The sequence below is a fragment of the Heteronotia binoei genome, chromosome 12, assembly GCF_032191835.1.
Source record: "Heteronotia binoei isolate CCM8104 ecotype False Entrance Well chromosome 12, APGP_CSIRO_Hbin_v1, whole genome shotgun sequence".
NCBI lineage: Eukaryota > Metazoa > Chordata > Lepidosauria > Squamata > Gekkonidae > Heteronotia > Heteronotia binoei.
In genome coordinates this window covers 8,280,038-8,306,529 of record NC_083234.1, presented here as the reverse complement: position 1 = coordinate 8,306,529, position 26,492 = coordinate 8,280,038, and the positions used below count along the sequence as shown (strand labels likewise).

At 51.0% G+C, this 26,492-nt stretch overlaps 1 protein-coding gene and 1 non-coding gene across 2 annotated transcripts in view; one reads left to right on the top strand and one right to left on the bottom strand.

Moving 5' to 3' along the window:
• Nucleotides 1–14,057: 14,057 nt before the first annotated feature.
• The window catches only part of HSPB2 (heat shock protein family B (small) member 2), a 20,135-nt gene continuing 7,700 nt past the window's right edge, over nucleotides 14,058–26,492 (top strand). Inside the window, exon 1 of the mRNA XM_060250958.1 lies at nucleotides 14,058–14,238. Coding sequence (XP_060106941.1) covers nucleotides 14,145–14,238 — 94 coding nt within the window. The 5' untranslated portion in view covers nucleotides 14,058–14,144. The remainder of the gene's footprint in view (nucleotides 14,239–26,492) is intronic.
• LOC132580827 (5S ribosomal RNA) lies at nucleotides 23,894–24,012 on the bottom strand. The gene has a single exon (XR_009556100.1). It is a non-coding gene; the product is annotated as a 5S ribosomal RNA (ribosomal RNA).

The following is a 26,492-nucleotide window of genomic DNA, read 5'->3' as shown; positions in this document are numbered from 1 at the left end:
AGAGGCGGGATTTTATACCCTGTCCGGCAGCAGGCCTGAGCCCTCTGGAACCGTGATGTCAGGTGTTTTATTGTCCCTGCTCCCCGATCTGCACCATTCCACACGGCCTGCCCGATTAGCTGGGGATTTGCTTGCTCCACGGCTGGCATTGCCTAGGGAGGGGTGGGGGGTGGGGAGAACACAGCTGAATTCCAGCAGGTCAGCAAGAAACGGCATTCCCCGTTCCCCACCCTCCTGTGAAAAGTCCAGGATCCGGCTGGCATCTCTGCCCTCTGCAAATGCCAATAGAAGCCATGCAGTTGGTACCTTTGTCTTGCAAACAGGGGAACAAAAGAGACTTTTGTCTCTGGCCAGTTTGTGATGATGCCACGCCGCGCTGCCAGGGAACAACAAGCTCCGTAGTCCTCGTGTGGGCTGAGTTCGAGCCGGATGTCACCCGGATAAAGCTTTCGTATAATGCAAAACACAGGGTCACCCGATGCAGCTGATGAGTCATAGCCCCAGAATTGACATTATTCACCTGCGGAACTCTCTGCCACTAGATACAGGAGTCCTAAACAGTCCTCCTAAACAGCTGGCTTCAGTGGGCTTAATGGTAAAGGTAGTCCCCTGTGCAAGCACCGGTCGTTTCCGATTCTGGGGTGACGTTGCTTTCACGTTTTCACAGCAGACTTTTTATGGGGTGGTTTGCCATTGCCTTCCCCAGTCGTTTATGCTTCCCCCCCCCCAGCAATCTGAGTACTCATTTTACCAGCCTTGGAAGGATGGAAGGCTGAGAACCTTCAGCCAGCTACCTGAACCCAGCTTCCGCTGGGATCAAACTCAGGTCGCGAGCAGAGCTTGACTGCAGTACTGCAGCTTTACCACTCTGCGCCATGGGGCTCTTCTTAAAGGTAAAGGTAGTCCCCTGTGCAAGCACCGGTCGTTTCAAACTCCGGGGTGACGTTGCTTTCATGTTTTCACAGCAGACCTTTTTACGGGGTGGTTTGCCATTGTCTTCCCCAGTCATTTATGCTTCCTCCCCCAGCATGCTGGGTACTCATTTTACCAACCTTGGAAGGATGGGAGGCTGAGTTAACCTTGAGCCGGCTACCTCAACCCAGCTTCTGCCGGGATCGAACTCAGGTCGTGAGCAGAGCTTGACTGCAGTACTGCAGCTTTACCACTCTGCGCCACAGGGCTCCTCATGGGCTTAGAAAAGTGTAATTCTTTTTAGGATTGCGCTGTTAGAGCCGTTTGAGGATTACATTAGAAACAAGGAGGGGTCTAGCTCCTTGCTCAGACCTGAAGCAAAGCCAGGTGTCTTTTTTGGGAGGGCAGTCCGTGCTAGGGTTGCCAGCCTCCAGGTGAGGCCTGGGGATCTCCCACTTTAACAACAGATCTCCAGCCGGCAGAGAAAATGCCTGCTTTGGAGGGTTTGTACCCTGCTGAGGCCTCTCCCGGATCCGCCCCCAAAGTCTCCAGGTACTTTCCAACACAGAACTGGCCACCCTAGCACTGCTGCCCAGAATTCCAGGAAGAAAGAGCAGAACAAACACAACATCAGCGTAAAGGAAGAGCCACTCGTTTTTGATCGTTTGTTTTACCGGCTGCTCGCAACCAATTTATGCCGAAGTCTGAAGGGTTTTCAAGGCAAGAGACGTTCAGAGGTGGTTTGCCATTGCCTGCCTTGGAATAGACTTCCTTGGTGGTTTCCCATTGCCTGCCTTGGAATAGACTTCCTTGGTGGTTTGCCATCCACGTACAAACCTGGGCCGTCCCTGTCTAGCTTCTGAGACCAGAGAAGATCAGGCTAGGCTGGCCTATCAAGGTCAGGGCCCCACTAGTTTAAAAAGGTAAAGGTAGTCCCCTGTGCAACCACCGGTCATTTCCGACTCTGGGGTAACGTCGTTTTCATGTTTTCACGGCAGACTTTTTTACGGGGTGCTTTGCCATTGCCTTCCTCAGTCATCTACACTTCCACACACACACACACCCCCAAGCAAGCTGGGTACTCATTTCACCGACCTCGGAAGGATGGAAGGCCGAGTCAACCTGGAGCTGGCTACCTGAACCCAGCTTCCGCCGAGATCGAATTCGGGTCACGAGCAGAGAGTTTGGACTGCAGTGCTGCAGCTGACCACTCTGCGCCGCGGGGCTCTCTAAACTTCCACTAGTTTGGGTGGCTTTAAAAAAGAGTTCGGCAGACAACCTCTCTGTTGGCAGGCTTCAGCCGAGATATCTAAACATAGGACCCCTCTGTAAGGACACAGTGTACCTTCTGGATACGATGGCAGGAATAACCAGGGGAGAAGAGACACCTCTGAGCAATAATTAGTGTTGCCAAACTCCAGGTGGGGCCTGGAGGTCTCCTGGAATTTCAACTTGATATTCTGGACTATTGATCCCCTAGAGAAAATGGCAGCCTTGGAGGACAACTCTATGATATTATATCCGGCGGAGGTCCCTCCCCTGCTCAAACCCTGCCTTCCCCAGTCTCCATTCCCACCAATCCCAAGGCATTTCCCAGTCAGGCACCCTAGGCGAGGCTAATTTCTGGCACACTGAGAATTTCACCCAGTCACCTGGTGGGGCGCCCAGTTTGGTACCCCCAGAAGGCCGGCGCCCTAGGCAGTACCAAGTTTGCCTATTGGAAGGGCCGGCCATGTTCCTAATGCAGTTCCGCTTGCAACCGTTCTGGGGCATTCTGTTGTTTTCCATGGGAACCAGAATGCTGGGCCTTGGTTTGTTCCGAATGGCAATTCCTCGTGTTCCAATAGGCTTCCCAACCCTCCCGCCCTGGCGGTGGACCCCCGAATTTTCAGCCTTCTCCCCCGCTCTTAAAAAATCTGGGGGCAGGGGGAGAGAGAACATACCTGTAGGCATCATGTTGTTTTACAGCTTGGGATCCGTTTTTAAAATGTGTCCCTTTAAGGCTGCACAGGAAACAGGAACGGCCCCTCTCTTTCTTTTCCTGTGCAGCTTGCTTTCATTTTCACAGCGAGCAAATTCTGCTGGGAGAAGACCAAGTACGGTAAGTATTTGTGTGTGTGAGAGAGAGAGGGAGGGGGCAGGGAGGGGGGATTCCCTGGTATGGAGGGCCCCCCCCTTTAGAAAGCGTAGCGGTGGGGAGGAAAATGTCTACTAGGCACTCTATTATTCCCTATGGAGAACGATTCCCATAGAGAATAATAGGGAATTGATCCATGGGTATTGGGGGCTCTGGGGGGGCTATTTTTTGAGGTAGAGGCACCAGATTTTTAGTATAGCAGCTAGTGCCTCTCCCCAAAATACCCTCCAAGTTTCAAAAATATTGGACCAGAGGATCCAATTCTATGAGCCCCAAAAGATGGTGCCCCTATCCTTAATTATTTCCTATGGAAGAAAGGCATTTAAAAAGGCGTGCTGTCCCTTTAAATGTGATGGCCAGAACTCCCTTGGAGTTCAATGATGCTTGTCACATCCTTGCTCCTGGCTCCACCCCAAAGTCTCCTGGCTCTGCCCCCAAAGTCTCCAGATTTTTCTTTAATTGGACTTGGCAACCCTAGGTTCCGAAGGCTTTTCGTTCGGCTTCCATTTGCGTGGCATGGAGGGAAACCCTCCTGGTTTCCTTTTGAGTGTTTACTTTCTCAGGCCCCGCCCCCAAACCTGAAACTTTCCCTTCCTATTCATGCAGCTCCTAACGATAGGAGGTGACTCATTTTAACCCCGCTGGGTTAAATTTAAAACCGGGAGTCAGTCCGGTCGCTGCAGGCTCATGAATGAAGACGCTGCAGCCGAGCCAGAGCCTCTGCCAGCCGTTGCGCCACTTGCCAGCTAAGCATGACATGAATGCTGCTAGGCCTGTTCTGATTTCTCGGTTCCTGTTCCTTCGCGCCCCCCCCCCCCGGTCTCTTCATGGGTGTGGCCACATAGGTGGCATCCCTCACCGACAGGTTCCTCTTGCCAGTCCACGCTCCAGCATCCAGGGCAAGCGACTGGCCACGCCCCTGCAGGGGCACCTTGGAATGCCAGGGACTGCAGCTGGAGGCATCAGGAAGCCAAAGCTGGAAAGAGAGTCTTCTTAACCTAGCGGGGCTTTGAACTCATCCAGAAACACGGTGCCTGCTGATAGTGTGCCCTTTTTTATACCACACCTCAAAAAAAGATATTATAGCATTGGAGGAAAGAGCAGAAAAGGGCAACTAGAATGATGGAAGGGTTGGAACACTTTCCCTATGAAGAACGGTTGAAACGCTTGGGGCTCTTTCACTTGGAGAAATGTCGACTGCGGGGTGACATGATAGAGGTTTACAAGATGATGCATGGGATGGAGAAGGTAGAGAAAGAAGGACTTTTCTCCCTTTCTCACAATACGAGAACTCGTGGGCATTCGATGAAATGGCTGAGCAGTCGGGTTAGAATGGATAAAAGGAAGTCCTTCTTCACCCAAAGGGTGATTAACATGTGGAATTCACTGCCACAGGAGGTGGTGGCGGCTGCAAGCATAGCCAGCTTCAAGAGGGAATTGGATAAACATCTGGAGCAGAGGTCCATCAGTGGCTACTAGTCACAACATATTGTTAGAACTCTCTATCTGGGGCAGCGATGCTCTGTCTTCTTGGTGCTTGGGGGGTGGGGGCAACGGTGGGAGGGCTTCTAGTGTCCTGACCCCACTGATGGACCTCCTGATGACACCTGGTCTTTTTGGCCACTGTGTGACCCAGAGCGTTAGACTGGATGGGCCACTGGCCTGATCCAACATGGTTCTCTTAGGTTCTTATACAACAGAGCTGAAATTTGATTTTGCATTTGGGTCATTGCTTGGCAGAAGGGTTGCAGGTTGACATGTTGCCTTTTGGATATTTCCAAATTCGGTGTCAGGATTCAGCTTTTCAGGAACACTTTCCCCCAAAGCTTGCGTGTCTTGCAGGTTACTGTTAAGGAAATGATGTTGCCTCAAACCCATGTGCGACACAACAATTGGCTAAACATATATCTTGTCCACATGTGGCTCTCAAGCTGCAGTCTGGCCACCCCTGTGCTCACATCTCCTTCAGAAGGCAGCTTTGTGTGTTCATATGATGTAGCCCCGGCTGAGAGGGCTCTCACAGCAGCTGCCCTTTCAAGGACAACCTCTGCCAGGGCTATGGCTGACCCAAGGCCACGCTAGCAGCTGCAAGTGGAGGAGTGGGGAATCAAACCCGGTTCTCCCAGATAAGAGAGCTCTGGCTGACCCAAGGCCATTCCAGCAGCTGCAAGTGGAGGAGTGGGGAATGAAACCCGGTTCTCCCATATAAGAGAGCTATGGCTGACCCAAGGCCATTCCAGCAGCTGCAAGTGGAGGAATTGGGGAATCAAACCCGGTTCTCCCAGATAAGAGAGCTCTGGCTGACCCAAGGCCATTCTAGCAGCTGCAAGTGGAGGAGTGGGGAATGAAACCCGATTCTCCCATATAAGAGAGCTATGGCTGACCCAAGGCCATTCCAGCAGCTGCAAGTGGAGGAGTGGGGAATGAAACCCGATTCTCCCAGATAAGAGAGCTCTGGCTGACCCAAGGCCATTCCAGCAGGTGCAAGTGGAGGAGTGGGGAATCAAACCCAATTCTCCCAGATAAGAGGGCTATGGCTGACCCAAGACCATTCCAGCAGCGGCAAGTGGAGGAGTGGGGAATGAAACCTGATTCTCCCAGATAAGAGAGCTATGGCTGACCCAAGGCCATTCCAGCAGCTGCAAGTGGAGGAGTGGGGAATGAAACCCGGTTCTCCCAGATAAGAGAGCTCTGGCTGACCCAAGGCCATTCCAGCAGGTGCAAGTGGAGGAGTGGGGAATCAAACCCTGTTCTCCCAGATAAGAGAGCGATGGCTGACCCAAGGCCATTCCAGCAGGTGCAAGCGGAGGAGTGGGGAATCAAACCCGGTTCTCCCAGATAAGAGAGCTATGGCTGTCCCAAGGCCATTCCAGCAGCTGCAAGCGGAGGAGTGGGGAATCAAACCCAGTTCTCCCAGATAAGAGAGCTATGGCTGACCCAAGGCCATTCCAGCAGCTGCAAGTGGAGGAGTGGGGAATCAAACCCAGTTCTCCCAGATAAGAGAGCTATGGCTGACCCAAGGCCATTCCAGCAGCTGCAAGTGGAGGAGTGGGGAATCAAACCCGGTTCTCCCAGATAAGAGAGCTCTGGCTGGCCCAAGGCCATTCCAGCAGCTGCAAGTGGAGGAGTGGAGAATCAAACCCGGTTCTCCCAGATAAGAGAGCTCTGGCTGGCCCAAGGCCATTCCAGCAGCTGCAAGTGGAGGAGTGGGGAATCAAACCCAGTTCTCCCAGATAAGAGAGCTATGGCTGACCCAAGGCCATTCCAGCAGGTGCAAGTGGAGGAGTGGGGAATCAAACCCGGTTCTCCCAGATAAGAGAGCTATGGCTGACCCAAGGCCATTCCAGCAGCTGCAAGTGGAGGAGTGGGGAATCAAACCCGGTTCTCCCAGATAAGAGAGCTATGGCTGACCCAAGGCCATTCCAGCAGCTGCAAGTGGAGGAGTGGGGAATGAAACCCGATTCTCCCAGATAAGAGAGCTATGGCTGACCCAAGGCCATTCCAGCAGGTGCAAGTGGAGGAGTGGGGAATCAAACCCGGTTCTCCCAGATAAGAGAGCTCTGGCTGACCCAAGGCCATTCCAGCAGGTGCAAGTGGAGGAGTGGGGAATCAAACCCGGTTCTCCCAGATAAGAGAGCTCTGGCTGACCCAAGGCCATTCCAGCAGGTGCAAGTGGAGGAGTGGGGAATCAAACCCGGTTCTCCCAGATAAGAGAGCTATGGCTGACCCAAGGCCATTCCAGCAGCTGCAAGTGGAGGAGTGGGGAATCAAACCCGGTTCTCCCAGATAAGAGAGCTCCGGCTGACCCAAGGCCATTCCAGCAGCTGCAAGTGGAGGAGTGGGGAATCGAACTCGGTTCTCCCAGATAAGAGTCCGCCCACTTAACCAGGACACCAAACCGGCTCTCTGAGAGGAGCTGCCTTTCACTGCCTGAGACCCTGAAGAGCGGCCACTCGTCTGAGCAGGCAATACTGACTTTGATGGGCCAAGGGTCTGATTCACGCGAGAACGTATGGGGAGAAACCCTAAGTGGCAATGCGGGGGGCGGGGTTGGCGGTACAAGGCAGTCCTCTGCCCCGTAGCTTCAGGTCCCGGCCCCGGAGAGCTGAGAGAGCCCAGCTGAGGCCGGTCCTCCCTCTCTGGTTTCATCCTCTGTCCGCAAGGCAGACAGTCTGCCTTTGCACCTGCTGCTCTCAAAGAGGTTCTCCTGTTTCATGCCAGGAACATCTTTTTTGCAAATATTAATAACTTTCTAATCGGCTTAGTCATGCAGGCCAAAGCGAGGCTGTCCCCTTGCAGTCTGTTTCGCATTTCTGCACCAGCAGAGCTTAAGAAGTGCTCCATTGGCGCTTCTGGAAAGCCAGCTTGGTGTAGTGGTTAAGTGCGCGGACTCTTATCTGGGAGAACCGGGTTTGATTCCCCACTCTTCCCCTTGCACCTGCTGGAATGGCCTTGGGTCAGCCATAGCTCTCTTATCTGGGAGAACCGGGTTTGATTCCCCACTCCTCCGCTTGCAGTTGCTGGAATGACCTTGGGACAGCCATAGCTCTCTTATCTGGGAGAACCGGGTTTGTTTCCCCACTCCTCCGCTTGCAGCCGCTGGAATGACCTTAGGACAGCCATAGCTCTCTTATCTGGGAGAACCGGGTTTGATTCCCCACTCCTCCACTTGCAGCTGCTGGAATGACCTTAGGACAGCCATAGCTCTCTTATCTGGGAGAACCGGGTTTGATTCCCCACTCCTCCACTTGCAGCTGCTGGAATGACCTTAGGACAGCCATAGCTCTCTTATCTGGGAGAACCGGGTTTGATTCCCCACTCCTCCGCTTGCAGCCGCTGGAATCACCTTGAGACAGCCATAGCTCTCTTATCTGGGAGAACTGGGTTTGATTCCCCGCTCCTCCACTTGCACCTGCTAGCATGGCCTTGTGTCAGCCATAGCTCTGGCAGAGGTTGTCCTTGAAAGGACAGCTGCTGTGAGAGCCCTCTCCAGCCCCACCCACCTCACAGGGTGTCTGTTGTGGGGGAGGAAGATAAAGGAGATTGTGAGCCGCTCTGAGACTCTTCAGAGTGGAAGGCGGGATATAAATCCAATATCATCATCTTCTTCTTCTCTTGCAGCTGGGGTTGCCAAGCCCAATTCAAGAAATATCTGGGGACTTTGGGGGTGGAGCCAGGAGACTTTGGGGGTGGAGCCAGGAACAGGGTTGTGACAAGCACAATTAAACTCCAGAAGGAGTTCTGGCCGTCACATTTAAATGGACAGCACACCTTTTCAATGCCTTCCTTCCATAGGAAAGAATGAAGGATAGGGGCACCTTCTTTTGGGGCTCATAGAATTGGACCCCCTGGTCCAATCTTTTTGAAACTTGGGGTTTATTTTGGGGAGAGGCACTAGATGCTATACTGAAAATTTGGTGCCTCTACCCCAAAAAACAGCCCCCCCCCAGAGCCCCAGATACCCGCAGATCAATTCTACATGATTTTCTATGGGAATAAATCTCCATAGGAAATAATAGAGTTCCCAGCATACATTTCCCTCCCCTCCCCCTGCTTTCTGGTGACCCTGAAGCGGGGGGAGGGCCTCCAAACTGGGGGATCCCCTGCCCCCACCTGGGGATTGGCAACCCTAGTTGCAGCGGGCCTGTGAAGCTGCCTGCTTTGTAAAGGGAAACAGAGGCTGAGGCTGGCAGAAAACTGGGCTTTGAACTTGTGTCTCCATACAAGCCTAATATAGCAAAATAAACTGATGCTTTACTCAGGATGCCAATTCCCAGGTGAGGGCAGGAGATCCTCCAGTTTGGAGGCCCTCCCCCCACTTCAGGATCATCAGGAAGGAAATGTCTCCGTTATTCCCTATGGAGACTGATTCCCATAGAGTATAATGGAGAATTGATCCGTGGTTATCTGGGGCTGGGGGAGCGGTCTTTTTTGAGTTAGAGGCACCAAATTTGCATCATAGCATCCAATACCTCTCTCCAAAACACCCTCTAAGTTTCAAAAAGGTTGGACTAGAAGGTCCAATTCTATGAGCCCCCAAAGAAGATGCCCCCATCCTTCATTATTTCCAATGGCGGGAAGGCATTTAAAAGGTGTGCGGTCCCTGTGATGGCCAGAACTCCCTTTGGAGTTCAATTATGCTTGTCATAACCTTGCTCCTGGCTCCACCTCCAATGTCTCCTGGCTCCACCCCCCAATATTTCTTGAATTGGACTTGGCAACCCTATGCTTTACTGGGAAGAGAGTCCCCCTGATTATGACATTGTCTTGGATCCTGTCGGCTTTTATGAAAGAACAAGAGAGGAGAACTCTTTTCATCCTCAGAAAGATTCTGCCGGGCGCTGTGGAGGGGGGAAGCTGCAGTGAGGAGGGGAATCAGGCCAGATCGCCTTTCTCCCTTTTGAGCCTCCTGGAAAGCTGGTGGGATCCAGCCATTGTTGGATTGCATTTATTTTGTTATCCCCAGGGGGGATCCAGGTTGGTACTTGGAAGGGAGACCACCAAGAGGCAGGCAATGGCCAACCACCTCCACTTCTCCCTTGCCTTGGAAGCCCCTTGCTGGGGTGGCCATAAGCTGGAAGCTAAGCAGAGTCAGTGCTTGGGAGGGGGACCACCAAGGAAGGCTCTGTAGAGGAAGGCAACGGCCAACCCCCTCTGCTTCTCCCTTGCCTTGGAAGACCCTTGCTGGGGTCACCATAATTTGGAAGCTAAGCAGGGTCAGTGCTTGGGAGGGAGACCACCAAGGAAGGCTCTGCAGGGGAAGGCCATGGCAAACCACCTCTGCTTCTCCCTTGCCTTGGAAGCCTCTTGCTGAGGTCACCATGTCGGCTGCAACTAGACAGCAACAGGAGGGAGCTCCAAAGGCTCTTAGAATATCCCTTCTCCATTTCCTCATAACAACCCTGAGAGGTCGGCTAGGCTGAGAGAATGCAACTGGCTAAACGTCACCTTCCTTGGAAGAAATGAGGATTCGAACCCAGGGCTCCCAGCATCCTAGACTGACACTATCCACTGCCCCACAGCTATGTTATCATATTTGTATCCTGACCTTCCTCCCAGCAGGGTATTTTTTGGGGAGAGAGGTGGTGTTCCTCATGTTATTGTCTTGGCTGTTCAGTAAGAAAAAAAAAAGATTGACTCAAGGCTACCCTGTGAGCTTTCCGGCTGAAGCATGAGGAGGGGTGCTTCTCACAGATCGACATTGCAAAGAAATCTCACAGGTCTACACTGCTTGCAATAATGTTGAGGGATACTTCAGAGTGCTGTCTTCTGTCACCCCAGAGTGCAGGGAAACGACTGGTGCTTGCACAGGGGACCTTTCCTTTTCCTTCTGCCTATTCCCACAAGGTCGTGCTTCCAGCTTGGTGCTATGGTTAAGAGCGGCAGACTCTAATCTGGAGAACTGGGTTCGATTCCCCGCTCCTCCTCCACATGCAGCCAGCTGGGTGACCTTGGGGCAGTCACTGTCCTCTCGGAGCGCCACCTACTTCACAGGGTGCCTGTTGTGGGGAGAGGAAGGGAAGGCGATTGTAAACTGCTTTGAGACCCCCTTCAGGTAGTGAAGGGCAAGATATAAAACCAACTCCTCTTCCTCCTCCTCTTCTTTCTCTTTCTCTTCTTCTTTTTCTTCTTCTTCTTCTTTCTCTTTCTCTTCTTCTTCTTTTTCTTCCTCCTCCAATGCACAGTGAGGTTGACACTGATGAGGATTTATTTAAAGGGACAGTCGACCCATTCAGAAGCAAGTACTGATAAAGGGCACCCATTTTGGGGACTGGGGAGCCAGGCGGCCGGACAACATAGACATGCTTCTTTCTTCAGCATTGCCCCTGCCTTGGATTCAGATGACCATCCCCAGAGGTCATGATTCCAAAAGAGCAGCCATCTCCGTCTGTTGCAATAAGAAGAAATCGCAGTTGTGGAGTCCAACTAGACACCGTCTCCTGAGACTTTAACTATGGTGGTGAAAAGCGCTGTTGAGGCCCTATGGGACATTCAAGGCATGAGACTACAGGGGTGGTTGGCCATTGCCGCCTCTGCATAGCGACCCTGGGCTTCCTTGGTGGACTCCCATTCAAGTTGGAACCAGAGATGGCCATGTTTAGCTTCCGAGAGCTGATAAGATCAGGCTAACCTGGGCTGTCCAGGCCAGAGGGTCTAATTAAATGCCAATTCAGTGCTTTTTTGCAGCAGGACCTCCTTTGCCTATTAGGCCACACACCCCCTGATGTAGCCAATCCTCCAAGGGCTTTCAGAGCTCTTCTTACAGGGCCTACTGTAAGCTCCTGGAGGATTGGCTACATCAGGGGGGGTGGCCTAATAGGCAAAGGAGGTCCTGCTAGAATTCCTTACAGGGCTCTTCGTACAGGGCCTACTGAGAGCTCCAGGAGGATTGGCTGCATCAGGGGCCTAATAGGCAAAGGAGTTCCTGCTACAAAGAAAGCCCTGAATGCCATCCAGTTCGGCTAATTTATCCCATAGGGATCGACTTCCTTGGCGATCTCCCAACCTGGGCCAACCCTACATACCTTCTGAGATCTGATGAGATGAGGCTAACCTGGGTCATCCAGATAAAGGCAAGAGAGGGACAGAGATGGTTTGCCGATGCTGGCCTCTGCCTTGCACCCCAGAGACGTCCCTGGCTGGTCTCCCATCCAAGTACTGACCAGGGTCATCCCTGCTTTGCTTTCAAGATCTGGCAAGACTGGGCTCGCCTGGGGCCGTAAAGGTCAGGGTTCTGGTGGCTGAAGCAAGCCCAAGAAGTGCCCCTGTGAGATGGGAATTGAAAACAAATCTGCCAGTATCATCAGGCCCCTGTAGAAATCGAAGGTGCGGCCACATTTGGAATACTGTGTACAATTCTGGTCACCGCACTTTGAAAAGGATATTATCTCTCTCTCTCTCTCTCGGCTTGGCTTCGCGAACGAAGATTTAAGAAGGGTGCAATAGTCCACGTTTGCTGCAGGCTCGCTGGTGGCTGACAAGACCAATGCGGGACAGGCAGGTCCGGCCACAGTGGCTGCAGGGAAAAGTCTGATTTAGGGTTGGTCCTGTAGCAGTGCGATTCTTCCTCAATCTCCTTTTGTCCTCAAGACCAGCTATGCGTGTGTTCTCAAAGGAAGAGACAGCCTGGTGGATGGTGTGCCTCCATGCTTTGCGATCTGAGGCTAGGTCAGACCACTGGTGATGGTTGATGTGACAGGTGCTAAGGGATTTCTTCAAGGAGTCCTTGTACCTCTTCTTTGGTGCCCCTCTATTTCGATGGCCGGTGGAGAGTTCGCCATACAGGGCAATCTTGGGAAGGCGGTGGTTTTCCATCCTAGAAATATGCCCTGCCCAGCGCAGCTGCGTCTTCAACAGCAGTGCCTCGATGCTGGTAACCTCTGCCCGCTTGAGGACTTCAGTGTTGGTCACAAAGTCACTCCAGTGGATGTTGAGGATGGTGCGAAGGCAGCGCTGATGAAAGCGCTCAAGGAGTCGCAGGTGATGACGGTATAAAACCCACGATTCGGAGCCATAGATGAGGGTTGTCATCACAACCGCTTTGTAAACATTGATCTTTGTGCCTTTTTTCAGATGCTTGTTGCTCCACACTCTTTTGTGCAGTCGGCCAAATGCGCGGTTTGCCTTTGCCAGCCTGTTGTCAATCTCCTTGTCGATCTTGGCATCTGAGGAGATGATGCACCCCAGGTAGCTGAACTGCTGGACTGTCTTCAGAACTGATTCACCCACAGTGATGCAGGGAGGGTGATAATCTTCCTGGGGTGCAGGCTGGTGGAGAACTTCTGTCTTCTTCAGACTAACTTCTAGGCCGAATAGCTTGGCAGCCTCTGCAAAGCAGGACGTCATATGCTGCAGAGCTGATACCGAGTGGGAGACGAGTGCAGCATCATCAGCAAACAGTAGCTCTCGGATGAGTTTTTCCATTGTCTTGGAGTGGGCCTTTAGTCGCCTCAGGTTGAATAGGCTGCCATCGGTGCGATAGCGGATGTAGACACCATCGTCCTCATCTAGATCTACTGCGGCTCTTTGAAGCATCATGCTAAAGAAGATCGTAAAGAGAGTTGGCGCGAGAACGCAGCCTTGCTTTACACCTGTGCCTATTGGGAAGGGCTCCGAGAGGTCGTTGCAGTGTCTGACTTGGCCTCGCTGGTCTTCGTGTAGCTGGATGATCATGCATATTATAGCATTGGGAAAAATGCAGAGAAGGGCAACTAGAAGGATTAAAGGGTTGGAACACTTTCCCTTTGAAGAAAGATTAAAATGCTTGGGGCTCTTTACCTTGGAGAAACGTCGACTGCGGGGTGACATGAGAGAGGCTGGCAAGATTATGCCTGGGTTGGAGAAAGTAGAGAAAGAAGTCCTTTTCTCCCTTTCTCACAATACAAGAACTCGTGGGCATTCGATGAAATTGCTGACAGTCGGGTTAAAACGGATAAAAGGAAGTCCTTCACCCAAAGGGTGATTAACATGTGGAATTCACTGCCACAGGAGGTGGTGGCGGCTGCAAGCATAGCCAGCTTAAAGAGGGGATTGGATAAAAATATGGAGCAGAGGTCCATCAGTGGCTATTAGCCACAGTATATGTATGTATGTATATGTTGGCCACTGTGTGACGCAGAGTGTTGGACTGGATGGGCCATTGGCCTGATCCAGCATGGCTTCTCTTATGTTTTTATGGGATGAGGGCTTGGGAGAGAAGCAGGGAGCGGCAACCGCTCATCTTGCACCATCCAGTTTTCATGCCCTGCATTCCGGTTCATTGTCCAGTTGTCCTGGCCGGCCTGGGAGGGGTGGGGGGAGGAGAGCGTTCCCCCAACATTTCTAACAGCTGCAGCCACAGTGTCACCGTCTGCCTCCTGCCGCCTTCCAGCAGCGGAAAAAAAACCCCGCCTGTGGTGGAATGCGGCAAGGAGCTTTGGGCCTTCCCCGAGGGGCTCAGCGTTCCAGGACCCGGCTGTCTATTTCGGTCCGTGTTTCATCACGCACTCCTCCCCCTGGAATTCAGCTTGACGAAAACATTGCAAATCTGGCCGGGGCTTCTACTCAGAGAGAGTGAAACAGGTACAACCGAAAGGCCCACCGCCCGGCAGAGAGCATGGCCGAGCGCACCGTGCCTCACGCTTACCCCATGAGCGCAGAGTACGAGTTTGCCAACCCCAGTAAGATCTATGATCAGAACTTTGGAGAAGGTAAGAGGGAGGGAGGGAGGGAGAGAGGCAGGAGGGAGGGGGAACACCCATGCTGGACGCAAACACACCCTGATGGTTTCAAGGGAAGGCCAAGGTCTTCAAGGGAAGAGAGCCAGTTTGGTGTAGTGGTTAAGTGTGCAGACACTTATCAGGGAGAACCGGGTTTGATTTGCCACTCCTCCACTTGCACCTGCTGGAATGGCCTTGGGTCAGCCGTAGCTCTGGCAGAGGTTGTCCTGGAAAGGGCAGCTGCTGTGAGAGCCCTCTCCAGCCTCACCCACCTCACAGGGTGTCTGTATGGGGGAGGAAGAGAAAGGAGATTGTGAGCTGCTTTGAGACTCTGTCCTTGAAATGGCAGCTGCTGTGAGAGAGCCCTCTCCAGCCCCACCCACCTCACAGGGTGTTTGTTGTGGGGGAGGAAGGGAAAGGAGATTGTGAGCCGCTCTGAGACTCTTCGGAGTGGAGGGCGGGATATAAATCCAATATCTTCATCTACCTCACAGGGTGTCTGTTGTGGGGGAGGAAGGGAAAGGAGATTGTGAGCCGCTCTGAGACTCTGTCCTTGAAAGGGCAGCTGCTGTGAGAGTCCTCTCAGCCCCACCCACCTCACAGAGTGTTTGTTGTGGGGGAGGAAGATAAAGGAGATTGTGAGCCGCTCTGAGCGGAGGGCAGAATATAAATCCAATGTCGTCTTCTTCTTCTTCTTTTCCTCCTCCTCCTCCTCTATGATTTATTTATTTGATTTACACTCGGCCTTTCTCTCCCGTGGGGACCCAAATCAGCTTCTGTGGTTCTCCTCTCCTCCACAATGATCTTGTGAGGTAGCTTAGGCTGACACGAGGTCACCCAGTGAGTTTCCGTGCAGAGCGGAGAGCTGAACCCGGGTTTAACCGCATCTTGGTCTGATGCTTTGACAACCACACTCCTGGAGACTCCATTCTTAAAAAGCAAAAGAAAGAACAACTTAAGGCAAGGATGGTGAAACTGTGGTTCAGGAGCCACATGTGGCTCTTTAACACATATTGTGTGGCTCTTGAAGCCCCCAGCACCCCATTGGCCAGCTTGGAGAAGGCATTTGTCTCTTTAAATCACTTCCAAGGCAAGCCAGCTGGTGGCTCAGAGAAGGCATTTAAAGTTAAAGTTGCTTTCTTTCCACTTCTCCTTCCCCAATCTATTTACCTTCTTTCTTTCTTTCTTTCTTTCTTTCTTTCTTTCTTTCTTTCTTTCTTTCTTTCTTTCTTTCTTTCTTTCTTTCTTTCTTTCTTTCTTTCTTTCTTTCTTTCTTTCTTTCTTCTCTCTCTCTCTCTCTCCCTCCCTCCCTCCCTCCCTCCCTCCCTGTGCTTTATTGCAGCTCTCAAACATCTGACGTTCATATTTTGAGGCTCTCAGACATCTGATGTTTATTCTGCGTGGCTCTGACATTAAGCAAGTTTGGCCAGCCCTGCCTTAAGGGATAATTTCAGGTGAGCAGCTGTGCTGGTCTGCAACAGAAGCGCAAGATAGGAGTCCAGTAGCATCTCAGATACCAGCAACTTTTCTGAGATGGAAGCTTTTGAGAGCCAGGCGGGTAGCGGACGAAGGGATCTTTGACTCTTGCAAGCTCAAACCCTGGGAATCTGGTTGGTCTTTAAGGTGTGCCTGGACTCAAGGGCATGTTTGCATTTAATGTCCCACCCCCCCGTGTTATCTGTGGGAAAGCGTGTGCAGAATACAGCTCTAGAGCATGGTCAGGTGGCCATCGCAGGCCGCTGTTCCGATCACAGAAGGACAAATAAGCTTCTGGAGTTATTCAGAAGTTCACAGCCCGGAAGGAAGATGGGGGAATGGAGGAGCATGCGGAAGTTTACGGTTTGTAGCAGCTTAAGGTGGAATGAAGGTGGTGTGACGAGGGTCATGCTTGGCGCTAAATAGTCTCAGGACAGAAGGCACCAAAGGCTGAAAGAATCATGGCTTTCAAGTAAAGTAAAAGGTAAAGGTGCAAGCAGCGGTTCCTCAATGAAATTCAATGAAATTGCTGAGCAATCGGGTTAGAACGGATAAAAGGAAGTACTTCTTCATCCAAAGGGTAATAAATACATGGAATTCACTGCCACGGGATGTGGCAGCGGCTACAAGCATGGACAGTTTCAAGAGGGGATTGGATCAACATCTGGAGCAGAGGTCCATCAGTGGCTATTAGCCACAGCGTAATGTTGGAACTCTGTCTTGGGCAAGTGATGCCCTGTATTCTCGGTGCTTTGGGGGGCACAGTAGGAGGGCTTCTAGTGTCCTGACCCCACTGGTGGACCTCCTGATGGCACTTGGGGGTTTTTTTGGCCACTGTGTGACACAGAGTGCTGGACTGGAGGGGCCATTGGCCTGATCCAACATGGCTTCTCTTTTGTTCTTATGTGACACAGAGTGTTGGACTGGAGGGGCCACTGGCCTGATCCAACAGGGCTTCTCTTATGTTCTTATGTGACACAGAGTGTTGGACTGGAGGGGCCACTGGCCTGATCCAACAGGGCTTCTCTTATGTTCTTATGTCTGGGGCAGTGATGCTCTGTCTTCTTGGTGCTTGGTGTGGCACAGTGGGAGGGCTTCTAGTGTCCTGGCCCCAATTGTGAACCTCCTGATGGCACTTGGTTTTTTTGGCCACTGTGTGACACAGAGTGTTGGACTGGATGGGCCATTGGCCTGATCCAGCATGACTTCTCTTCTGTTCTTATGTCCTTACCGACCCATGGGGTGATGTCACATCAGGCCGTTTTTTTGGCAGAGCTTTACAGGGCAGTTTGCCATTTGCCTTACCTTTGCAAAGCTTCGATGTGTCCCCAAAATGCTGTTCCAAAGTACAAGCTCCAGTGGCGTGAGTCGTGTTGCACTGCATAGCGGGGCAATTCTGGTGATCTCTTTTCAAGCTGCTTTTCTACTAGTGCGAGAACCCCAATTATATTTATTTATCTACTTCATTCTTATCCCACTTTTCTTCCCCCTGGAGGCCCAAAGCGGCTGACGTTGTTCCCCCTCCCTTCCATTTCATCCTCACAACAACCCTGTAAGGTAGGCTAGGCTGAAAGGCTGTGACTGGCCCAGGCTCACCCAGCAAGCTTCCACCAGCATAGGTGGGATTTGAACCTTCATAGAATCATAGAGTTGGAAGGGACCTCTGGGGTCATCTAGTCCAACCCCCTGCACAATGCAAGAAACTCACAAACACCTCCCCCTCAATTCACAGGATCTTCACTGCTGTCAGATGGCCATCTAGCCTCTGTTTAAAAACCTCCAAGGAAGGAGAGCCCACCACCTCCCGAGGAAGCCTGACCAAGTTCTATGAGGAAATGTTGAAGGAGCTGGGCATGTTTAGCCTGGAGAGGAGGCGGCTGAGAGGTGATAGGATCACCATCTTCAAGTCCTTGAAGGACTGTCGTATAGAGGATGGTGTGGAATTGTTTTCTATGGCCCTAAAAGGTAGGACCAGAACGGGTTGAAATTAAATCAAAAGAGTTTCTGACTCAAGATTAGGAAGAATTTCCTGACCGTTAGAGCGATTCCTCAGTGGAACAGGCTTCCTCAGGAGGTGGGGGGCTCTCCTTCCTTGGAGGTTTTTCAACAGAGGCTAGATGGCCATCTGACAGCAATGAGGATCCTGTGAATTTAGGGGAAGGTATTTGTGAGTTTCCTGCATTGTGCAAGGGGTTGGACTAGATGACCCTGGAGGTCCCTTCCAACCCTATGACTCTACGATTGAACCTGGGACCTTCTGCAAGCCAAGCTGATGCTCTACGGCTGAGCTATAGCCCCTCCCGAGGTGTTTTCTCAGGACCAGAGTTTCAAGTGAGATGGAACAAGACCTTTCCGACCCTCTCTGAAAAGGCACAAGAGAGGAACAAGCATCAGCTTTTCCTGAGCTCCAGCTGAAAGGACAAGGCAGGAGGTGATGTGGGAAACCTCTTTGCCGGAGACCCTGGAGAGCTGCTGCCAGTCTGAGCAGACAATACTGACCTTGATGAACCAAGGGGGGGGGGGGTCTGATTCAAGGTAAGACAGCTACGGTATGAGAGTTCTATTCAGGGGAGGAGGGTCATGGGTCACTGGTATAGCATCTGCTTGACCTGCAGAAGGTCCAAAGTTCAATTCCATCAGTGGCTAAAGGTAAGTTGCTGCAGCCATTTTGTGACTGCTTCTGCCTCTTGAGGCCGCCATTTTGCGGCTGCGTCTGCCCCAGTTTGGTGTAGCGGTTAAGTGTGCAGACTCTTATCTGGGAGAACCAGGTTTGATTCCCCACTCCTCCATTTGTGGCTGCTGGAATGGCCTTGGGTCAACCATAGCATTCATAGGTGTTGTTCTTGAAAGGGCAGCTTCTGAGAGATATCTCTCGGCCCCACCCACCTTACTACATGGTGTCTGTTGTGGGGGAAGAAGAAGATATAGGAGATTGTAAGCTGCTCTGAGTCTCTGATTCAGGGAGAAGGGCAGGGTATAAATCTGCTGTCTTCTTCTTCTTCTTCTCATGCCTCCTCCTCGAAATAAGGGAGACTGCCACGGTGCAGATGAGACCTCCTGGTAAAATTGGTTTTATTTCATTTAGCAAGATGTGAAGCAAGAAGGCTGTAGCTGGTGAGCGGCACTGCTACCGGTGGGGGAATGAGATCCTCCTCTGTTTTTCCCTACTGATGCAGGACAGTTTTAGGATGTGGTTGGCAAGAAGCAGCTTTCAGAACCCTCTGCCACCAGGTAGCTTTGGGCCATCTCCATTATACGGTGGAAAGCTGAGCTGGTGGGTTGCACACAAAGCCCCAACAGACTGGCAAAGGCTGGCAACAGCATAGCAAAAGCATGCGGAAGGCAGCAGGAAGCTATTTAGCTAGGGTTGCCAAGTCCAACTCAAGAAATATCTGGGGACTTTGGGGGTGGAGCCAGGAGCAAGGGTGTGACAAGCATATAGTAATTGACCTCTAAAGGAAGTTCTGGCCCTCACATTTAAAGGGACCGCACACCTTTTAAATGCCTTCCCTCCATTGGAAAGAATGGAGGATAGGGGCACCTTCTTTTGGGGCTTATAGAATTGGACCCCCTGGTCCAATCTTTTTGAAACTTGGAGGGTGTTTTGAGGAGAGGCACTGGATGCTATGCTGGAAATATGGTGCCTCTACCTTGAAAAACAGCCCTCCAGAGCCCCAGATACCTGCGGGTCAATTCTCCATTGGTCTCCATTGGGAATAATGGAGTGCTCAGCAGACATTTCTCTCCCCTCCCCTTGCTTTCTGATGACCCTGAAGTGGGGGGGAGGGCCTACAAACCGGGGGTTTTCCTGTCCCCACCTGGGGATTGGCAACCCTATATTCAGCTCACTTAAAAGTGCCATCGGGACAGGGTGAAATAGGGTTGCCAAGTCCAATTCAAGAAATATCTGGGGGCTTTGGGGGTGATCCAGGAGACTTTGGGGGTGGAGCCAGGAGACATTAGGGGTGGAGCCAAGATCAAGGCTGTGACAAGCATAATTGAACTCCAAAGGGAGTTCTGGCCCTCACATTTAAAGGGACGGCACACCTTTTCAATTCCTTCCTTCCATAGGAAATAATGAAGGGTAGGGGCACCTTCTTTTGAGGCTCATAACTTGGGGGGTATTTTGGGGAGAGGCACTAGATGCTGTACTGAACATTTGGTGCCTCTACCTCAAAAAACAGCCCCCCCCCCCCCCAGAGCCCCAGATACCCGCGGATCAATTCTCCATGATTTTCTATGGGAATAAATCTCCCTAGGGAATAACAGAGTTCCCAGCAGACATTTCCCTCCCCTTCCCCCGCTTTCTGACGACCCTGAAGCGGGGGGAGGGCCTCCAAACCGTGGGATCCCCTGCCCCCACCTGGGGATTGGCAACCCTAGGGTGAAAAGGGAGAAGACCTTTCTCCCCAGAAGAAGAGCAAGAGGGGGTAAAGGAGCTTTCGATCTTCATGCCAGTCTGCTGGCAACAGTCGCTTGATAACTGCCATGCATTCTGGGGTCTAGCAAAAGGGCCAGGGCTGGAGCACCACAGCTGGTGCCAGGCAGGACAAGGGTGGCAGAAGAAGCCAGGGGAGCTGGGGAAGCAGGAAGAGGGAAGCCCTTGAAAAAGTGAGCAGTGGTTCCCGAAAGCTCATCCCCTAACCATAAATTTTGTTAGTCTTCAAGGTGCTCCTAGACAATACCTCTTTAGTGCTAATGGCCTCTATTGTTCCTGGGCAAACAGGTTTTGTGGGGTAGTTTTACAGCACAAAAGATCTCTTATAAGGCCTGCTCGGCTCATTGTACAGCCCTGGTGTAAGTGTACCGTATCATGTGTAATGAACACCAGCTTCACACTGCCTTGGCTCCCTGACAGAAAAGATCACCCTTCTTTCCTTGTTGCTTAACACCAGAGGTTATTGTAATGCCAAAAAGAAAACAAGAACAGAAATATGTTCTGTTCCGCCCCCCCGGCAACAAACTGTGGAGGTAGGGCTGGCCGTCGACCGTCTGGCACCCTAGGTGAGGCTAACTTCGGGGGGGGGGGTTCCCGTACCCAGGAGGTTCCCAACCCACTGGCCCAATGTGGAACCTCCCCCTACGTCATCGCCTCACGCGGCCCCTCTAGGCATTCCCAGGAAAACTCTATGGTTTCCCCAGACGTTCTAACCATTTGGGAGGGAAAACTCTATGGTGCAATAGGTACCATAGAGTTTCACCCTCCCAAATGGCTAGAGCGTCCAGGGAAACCATAGAGTTTCCCTGGAAGTGCCTAGAGGGGCCGCGCGAGGCGATGCCGGCACAACACATGCAAGTCCCCCGCCGGAGGAGGCAGGGGACTTGGCAACCCTATCTGGTGCTCCCCCCCAGCACTGATAACATTATCAAGTCACATGAGGGGCACCCAATTTGACGCCCTTAGAAGGCTGGCAGTTGCCTACCTAGTGGCAGAGCCGACCCTGTGTGGAGCAATGCCCTCCATCTTAGAATTCACCCCAGCGTTGGGACCACACTCTATTTTATCTTATTGTTTTTATTTCTGAACGTTTATATCCTGCTCCTCCCAAAACAGCTTCATACGAACTGGAATAAGTTGCAAAGGTTAGCACAAAGGAGGGAGATGAAGGAAAGAGCCCTCAAACTCCAGGCACAGAGCTCTTTCATGCTTAGAGATGCTAATGGCTCTGGCTGATGTGGGAGATGGGGTTTTCCATCTCACACTTTGCGAGAATGTCCCATTTCATTGGACAGAGAAGAAAACAGCCAGATGGCTAGAATGTACATTTTTCCTCTGTGCAGCAGGAAAATCTGAGTGATTGCAGGGGATGGGGGGGGGGGGGGGGAGCGGGAGACTCTCCCAAAGGGACAATATAAATTTTTGTGGATGCAGATAAGATCTTTTCCGTGGCTTCCGATCAGGGAGCCACATGCCCTGCTGTCCTCAATTTTTGGCTACTCCACGTGGCAAGAGACAATACGGACTGTTCCAGTTAGGGTTGCCAAGTCCAAATCACGAAATATCTGGGGACTTTGGGGGTGGAGCCAGGAGACTTTGGGGGCGGAGCCAGGAGAATGGTGTGACAAGCTCAATTGAACCCCAAAGGGAGTTTTGGCCATCATATTTAAAGGGACCCCACACCTCTTAAATAATGGAGGATAGGGGCACCTTCTTTGAGGGCTCATAGAATCGGACCCCCTGGTCCAATCTTTTTGAAACCTGGGGGGTATTTTGGGGAGAGGCACCGGATGCTATACTAAAAATATGGTGCCTCTACCTTAAAAAAACACCCCTCTCAGAGCCCCAGATACCCGTGGCTCAATTCTCCATTATTTCCTATAGGAATGGGTCTCCATAGGGAATAATGTCTGAGTTCCCAGCAGACATTTCCCTCCCCTCCCCCACTTTCTGATGACCCTGAGGCGGGGGGAGGGCCTCCAAACCGGGGGATCCCCTGCCCCCATCCGGGGATTGGCGCCCTTAGTCCCAGTCCGGAGTACAAAGGTACATATGAACACACAAAGCTAGTTGTCCCATACCAACTCAGAGTATCGGGCCCATCAAGGTCAGTTATTGCCCACTCAGACTGGCACCAGCTGTTCAGTATCTCTGGCAGACATGTTGCCTGTTTCCCTTCTAACTGGAGACACTGGGGATTGAACTTGGGATCCTCTGCATGCCAAGCAGATGCTCTTCCAATGAGCCACGGCCCCTCCCCACGGTAATACTGGATTTTAAACTACTGCAACTTGGAGTACTTCTACCCTGTCCTATGTAAACGTCATTGACGGTAAATACCAACTGCATGGAAAGGGGGGGCCGGAACATTTTCACTTTTTCTTTGTACCCTTCTTCAGCCTGAATGCTTGAGCAGACTTATGTGTATATGGGGAGACCGCATCTCCCGACATGTGCCCCAGAGATTGCTGCGTTCCGTTTCGCAGCATTTTTTGACCGTCCCTGATCCACAGGATTATAGAATCAGAGAGTTGGAAGGGACCTCTAGGGTCATCTAGTCCAACCCCCTGCACAATGCAGGAAACTCACAAACACCTCCCCCTAAATTCACAGGATCTTCATTGCTGTCAGATGGCCATCTAGCCTCTGTTTAAAAACCTCCAAGGAAGGAGAGCCCACCACCTCCCGAGGAAGCCTGTTCCACTGAGGAATTGCTCTAATGGTCAGGAAGTTCTTCCTAATGTTGAGAAGTAAATTCTTTTGATTTAACTTCAACCCGTTGGTTCTAGTCCTGCCTTCCGGGCCCACAGAAAACAATTCCACCCCATACTCTTTATGACAGTCCTTCAAGTACTTGAAGATGGTGATCCTTTCACCTCTCAGCCGCCTCCTCTTCAGGCTAAACATCCCCAGCTCCTCCAACCTTTCCTCATAGGACTTGGTCTCCAGACCCCTCGCCATCTTCATCGCCCTTCTCTGGACCCGTTCCAGCTTGTCTCTATCCTTCTTAAATTGTGGTGCCCAAAACTGAACACAAGACTCCAGATGAGGTCTTACCAGAGCAGAGTAAAGCGATACCATCACATCACGTGATCTGGACACTAGACTTCTGTTGATACAGGCCAAAATTGCATTGGCCTTTTTAGCCACTGCATCACACTGTTCGGCTTGCCTCAACCAGGGCCAGGGCCTTTTCAGCATTGGCCCCAGCCTGGTGGAATCATCTCCCTGTGGAGATCCAGGCCTTACCTGATCTGATGCCATGTTGTAGGGCCTGCAAGGTGGAGCTGTTCCGACGGGCCTTCGGTTGAGGCAGCGGACATCCTTCTCTCCATCTGCTTGGCCTCCCTTGCCTGCCCCGATGCTACGTTATTTTATCTTAATTTATTATTTCCAAAATTCCAAAAACCTTTTATTGGCATAACAATTTATTATTTCATCTCTGGGCCTACTGCTGTGCTGATGTATCATATGAACATATGAAGCTGCCTTCTACTGAATCAGACCCAAGGTCCATCAAAGTCAGTCTTGTCTTCTCGGACTGGCAGCGGCTCTCCAGGGTCTCAAGCTGAGGTTTTTCACACCTATTTGCCTGGACCCTTTTTTGGAGATGCCAGGGATTGAACCTGGGACCTTCTGCTTACCAAGCAGAATGCTCTAACCCCTGAGCATCGTCCCTACCCTTAAGAGCAGGCGAAGGATGGGACGCCACAGCGACCCCAGCAGGGCCAAAGTCTACAGCACCCGGTATTCCCAGGCAGTCTCCCATCCAAGTACTAACCAGGCCTGACCCTGCTTAGCAGCCGAGATCAGACGAGATCGGGCATGTTCAGGGTGGTATGGCCGTAGGCCATATATCGAACGTGCCAATGGGGAAATCACCACCTTTGATATGTGTATTGTTTGTTTTATTGTATTTTATGGTTTTAGCTTGTCGTTTTTATTTGTTTTAGCTCTCGTGGTGATCCGCCCTGAGCCAGCTTGCGGGAAAAGGGCGGAATACAAATGAAATAATAATAATAATAATAATAATAATAATAATAATAATAACAACAACTACTTTATTTTTATATCCCGCCCTCCCCCGCCAAAAAGAAATGAAATAAATTAATGTATCCGTTTGTGGTGCTTTCTTCTATTTTGAATGCTCTAAACTGGATCGATAGAAAAAAGCATGCCTATTCAGTCTTGCTGTCTGAAGTGTGATAACAGGGAGGGGCATTGGGTAAGTGTGTCATCCTGGAACACGACTGCTTGAACTGGCACAGTAGCGCTAGATCAAGGGCATCAAACGCATTTGTTAGAGGGCCGGATGACATAAATGAGACCTTGTCAGGCCGGGCCACGTATGTCATAAAATGTACTACCAGGTAGAGCAGAGATATAAACCTTTTATAAAGGACACAGACAAACACAACGGGTTTTTTTTTTTAAGCTTAAACAAAACATGCTTAAAACATTAGCACTTGTTGGTCTTAAAGGTGCTTTCTTTGTTTCTCTCCTGTGCGATCCAGGGAACTGGGCAAAGGAAGCTCTGGCTCTTTCCTTTCATCCTCAGGGGATCAGAAGGGGGAGGAGCCTCAGCCAATAGAAGGAAGAGAGGCTTGGCTCAGTAGCTCTGCTGTGCAACTGAGAGACTCTGGCAAAAGCACGCTCTGCCACCACCACCCCTTCCTCCCTAAGGGTGGAGCCTTAGCCAATGGAGAATAAATAGAGGCTTTGCTCTGTAGTTCCTGTGCGATTGAGCAAGCCTTGCAAAGCAAGCTGTGATGCAGAAGGAAGCAAGAGAGGGAGAAGGAAGCAGAACACACGGCCAGTTGCTTGGGGGGCTGACAGGAGCCCTCTGAGGGCCTGATTTGGCCCCCGGGCTGCATAATTGTCCCCATGCTAATTTTATAGGAGTGTAGGAACTAGACGGAAAAGCTTCTGAAGGGTTGGTGCAGGTACAGAATACTAGATGCGCAACTCAATTTAGTTTCAGTGTCTTTGGGAGCAGCAGTTGATCCCCTGTTATTTCTGGTGCCCTCCAGGAGTAAAGGGAAAAGGAGGCAATGTCAAGCAGAAATTTAGGATGACCACAAGGTTCTCCACCTTCCTGGAAATCAAGCCATGTGAAAGGTGGGGCAGGGAGAGAGAGTGCTTAAGTGTCCATTCACAAACAAAAACTGGAGGGGGGGGGAAGGACACCCTGATGGTGCAAGGTCCTTCAGTTCAGAGCTCTCAAATAATGGTGTTTGGAACAAAATACCACGCTTTATTGTGCAACCCCCCTTCTTTGTTTTTTGGCCTGAGGATGCTTATGGTGCAGTTTTAAAAAATTGATAACGCATTTTCTCAAAGTCCAATCCTAACTGCCGTTCTAAGGAGGACAATGAAAAGTAATATGTCCTTAAGAGAAATGCATAGTGCAATTTAATACAGAAACTTTTAAAATTTGATTGGAGAAACTGATGCAACCTTTCCACTTGCTAGTTTCACCAGGGCTTGTTTTGAGCAGGAATGCACAGGAACGCAGTTCCAGCTGGTTTGGTGCCAGGGGGTATGGCCTAATATGCAAGTGAGTCCTGCTGGGCTTTTTCTACAAAAAAAGTCTGATTTTCACTCAAAATTGTACTCCTTCAATTGCTTTTCCAGCCTTGTAAAAGGGTTTGTTGTTGTTCAGATCGCACAGTCAAGTCCGACTCTTTGCGACCCCGTGGACAAAGTCACACCAGGCCCTCCTGCTTCTACCATCCTCCAAAGTCTTCTCAAATTTCGTGTTTGTTACATCAGTAACGCTGTCCAGCCATCTCCTCTTTTGCCGTCCCTTCTTCTTTTGCCTTCCATCTTTCCAGCATCAGGGTTTCTCCAGGGAGTGCTCCCTTCTCATTGGGTGGCCAAAGGATTTGAGCTTCAGCTTCAGCATCTGACCTTCCAGGGAACAGTCCAGGGTTGATTTCCTGAGGACTGATTGACTGGATCTTTTTGCAGTCCAAGAAACTCTCAAGGCGCTTCTCCAGCACCACAGCTCAAAAGCATCTATTCCTCTGCGCTCGGGTACCCCTATGCTTTAATCTATTTTTCTGCTCAACTGCTCCCTCCCACAGCTGTGTTCATAGAAGGGAAGATATGAGTGCCCACCAATGATGGAAAAGCAGCCATTTTAATACAGTCAAATAACTATTTCCTGCAGCTTTAAAAGAATAGATAATGATAGACAGATGATAAGTTGATGATAGATACATAGATGATGATGATATGATGATAAAGAAAGAAAGAAAGAAAGAAAGAAAGAAAGAAAGAAGAAAGAAAGAAAGATAGATAGATAGATAGATAGATAGATAGATAGATA